Below are 2,617 nucleotides of genomic sequence, written 5' to 3' on the forward strand. Positions count from 1 at the left end.
TTGCACGAGCTCACACAGGTATCGTTTCTAACGGAGACACAGTGACTAAAGTGTAGTGACTTCTCATATGGACCATTAAGAACTTAACCAGCCACTAATGTTAGAGTTTACATTTCAATATCAACATAGTTGAACTTGCTGCTACATTGTGCTAGTATGCTAATAAGCTAGTTGCACTTAGCATGGTTTTCATGTACACGCTGCATCATTCTGAAACAGCATAAAACATACATACAAAGGTTTTTACCTTTCAGATGCTTCTTAAAGTTTGTTACAGTTGGCAACTCTACAATAACTGTTGTAAAGGACAGCTTTATTCTGTTATTGTCCCACAGCTGCATCACTGTGCTCTCTGTCTGCACTTTGCCCTTCACACTGAACCACGTTTCATGCAGCGTACCATTAATCTTGCCCACTCCCACCTGGTTGGGCAAAATAAAATGCTTAATCCAATACAAAACAACACGGAACAAGACTGACAGCACAACCCAAAGAGCAGGTTGTAAATCTGCCCCATGGCACCATGTGCACCACTCCTCAAACTAACTTTTATGTGACCTTCAAAGAACGTAGTAAAAAGGACTACTGCCTGTTTCAGTCTGCTTAAACTAGATTTTCTTGAACAAATATGAACTGTTTTTAAAATGATAAGTTTTTAAAAGACAAAAGAGTTTTTATCTTTCAAAATTATTCCACTTTTATCACTTGGACATTGTTTTTAAACTTTAATATCACTCTGAATTTAGTTCAGTACTTAGTTTGTACTGTAGCACAGTTCAAACTGGGCTACACGAAGTACAGAAGTTAAAATCTGCTTCAATTCTTTTTTGTCCTGAAAGTATTTTCAGGTCTGTAACTTCTACAGTAATCTTAAAATGTACTACATTTGTCCATAATTATCTATTTCCTGTTACAGCGGACTGATAATTGTCAGTGAATACCGCTGGAATGTTCTGACTAATGTTGCTTCTTGTTTCAGACACCCATCAACGCCACCAACGCTCAGCCCGTGGGCCAGCAGTTGGTGGCGCTCACCAGCAGGGCGGCGCACTTCACTGATGTCATGGAGGTTATCTTTGTCACCCACCTGGTGGAAAGACTGACACGGCTGCTGCAAAAACAGGACGAAGTAAGAGTCAACACAGAAGTCTGCGGCTGTCGCTTTACGTGATTTTATTTTAGACACGAGCCTAACCTCGAACAAACAAACAAGATAACTGTAATGGTGGAGGTAGAGAAGCTCACGGCGTTACCTGAGGCCTTTAGTGCGGCATTTCTGCCTTATCAGCCAACATCAAGGCAAAGAAGACAGGATATACTGTATATATATATATATATATATATATATATATATATATATATATAATTCTAAGCTACTACTAATTAAATAGTTTGTGCAGTGGATGTTTTCACTCTGCAGCAAGAACTCAGTGAAATTCAGTTTGTAAGAGTGTAAGTTTTACATTACACAACCTATTAAACACTTTGTACAAAATCAGTTTCGTTTTTACAAAGACTGAACTTATACAACCAGAAGTTGCAACATGTATCTACATATAAAACACACAAAACCAAGCACAACTAGTTTTAAGTATTAACCTTTAATTTAACCATTAAACATACGATGTAATCATGACAGAAAATGGAGGATTTACCTCCAGTTACCTTCGTACAGGTGAACATGTGGCACTTCCTGTTTATAACACAATCAGCTGATCAGGGGGGCAGCTGCTGGCTTCGTACATTTATCCAAACACTGTTTAGTTTTTGAAATGTAATAAACTGTATCCCACCCTAAACGCTCAGGGTGACACGTGTCTGGATTACATGTTCTCCACTGACAACGTTTAAACATTTTTTCTGATGATTTTTCACAACATTCCTGATCATGGGCTGCAGCTCTGCAGGTAAGGGGCTCTGACCTTCTTTACAAGTTAAGGTCACCGTTAGATCAGTTGCTGACACGCCCACTCAATTTAGAGTTTTCTGAGGTAGCTGTGTCAGCCATCTTGAAACAAAATGTCTCCAAAAGTTAATCAGTGTTTTGTTCAGAGACCCCCCCTCCAGGTCATGTGACGTCACTGTGTCACTTAGAAGCTGTTCAGAGTTCTGTCAGTGTTTTCAATGAGAAAAATGGTGTCTTTGTTTACAAATTATGTCTCCATGGTAACTGGAAACACCTGTAAAAGTAACAGCACACGTCACGGTGCTGAGCCGGTCGTCTTGATACGACATATGTGGGGGGACATGTTGAGGTTCAGGCTGCATTAAAGTTGATAGAAGAGCAGGACCTTTCAGGTGGATAATAAGAGGAGGTGCTGCCTTCAGGCAATCCTCAGTAAAGTTAAGAAACCTTTTGTCAGGTGGATAATAACAGGTGCTGCCTTCAGACAGTCCTCAGTAAAGTTAAGAAACCTTTTGTCAGGTGGATAAGAGGAGGAGGTGCTTTCTTCAGACAGTCCTCAGTAAAGTTAAGAAATCTTTTATCAGGTGGATAATAAGAGGAGGTGCTGCCTTCAGACAGTCCTCAGTAAAGTTAAGAAACCTTTTGTCAGGTGGATAAGAGGAGGAGGTGCTGCCTTCAGACAGTCCTCAGTAAAGTTAAGAAACCTTTTGT

At 39.9% G+C, this 2,617-nt stretch overlaps 1 protein-coding gene across 1 annotated transcript in view; it reads left to right on the plus strand.

The window, feature by feature from the left end:
* Positions 1-2,617, plus strand: part of LOC119420550 (adhesion G protein-coupled receptor A3) — a 75,136-nt gene that overhangs the window by 17,818 nt on the left and 54,701 nt on the right. Inside the window, exon 5 of the mRNA XM_037687998.1 lies at positions 980-1,129. Coding sequence (XP_037543926.1) covers positions 980-1,129 — 150 coding nt within the window. The remainder of the gene's footprint in view (positions 1-979; positions 1,130-2,617) is intronic.

Source organism: Nematolebias whitei, chromosome 1 (genome assembly GCF_014905685.2).
Source record: "Nematolebias whitei isolate Nwh7 chromosome 1, NemWhi1, whole genome shotgun sequence".
Lineage (NCBI taxonomy): Eukaryota > Metazoa > Chordata > Actinopteri > Cyprinodontiformes > Rivulidae > Nematolebias > Nematolebias whitei.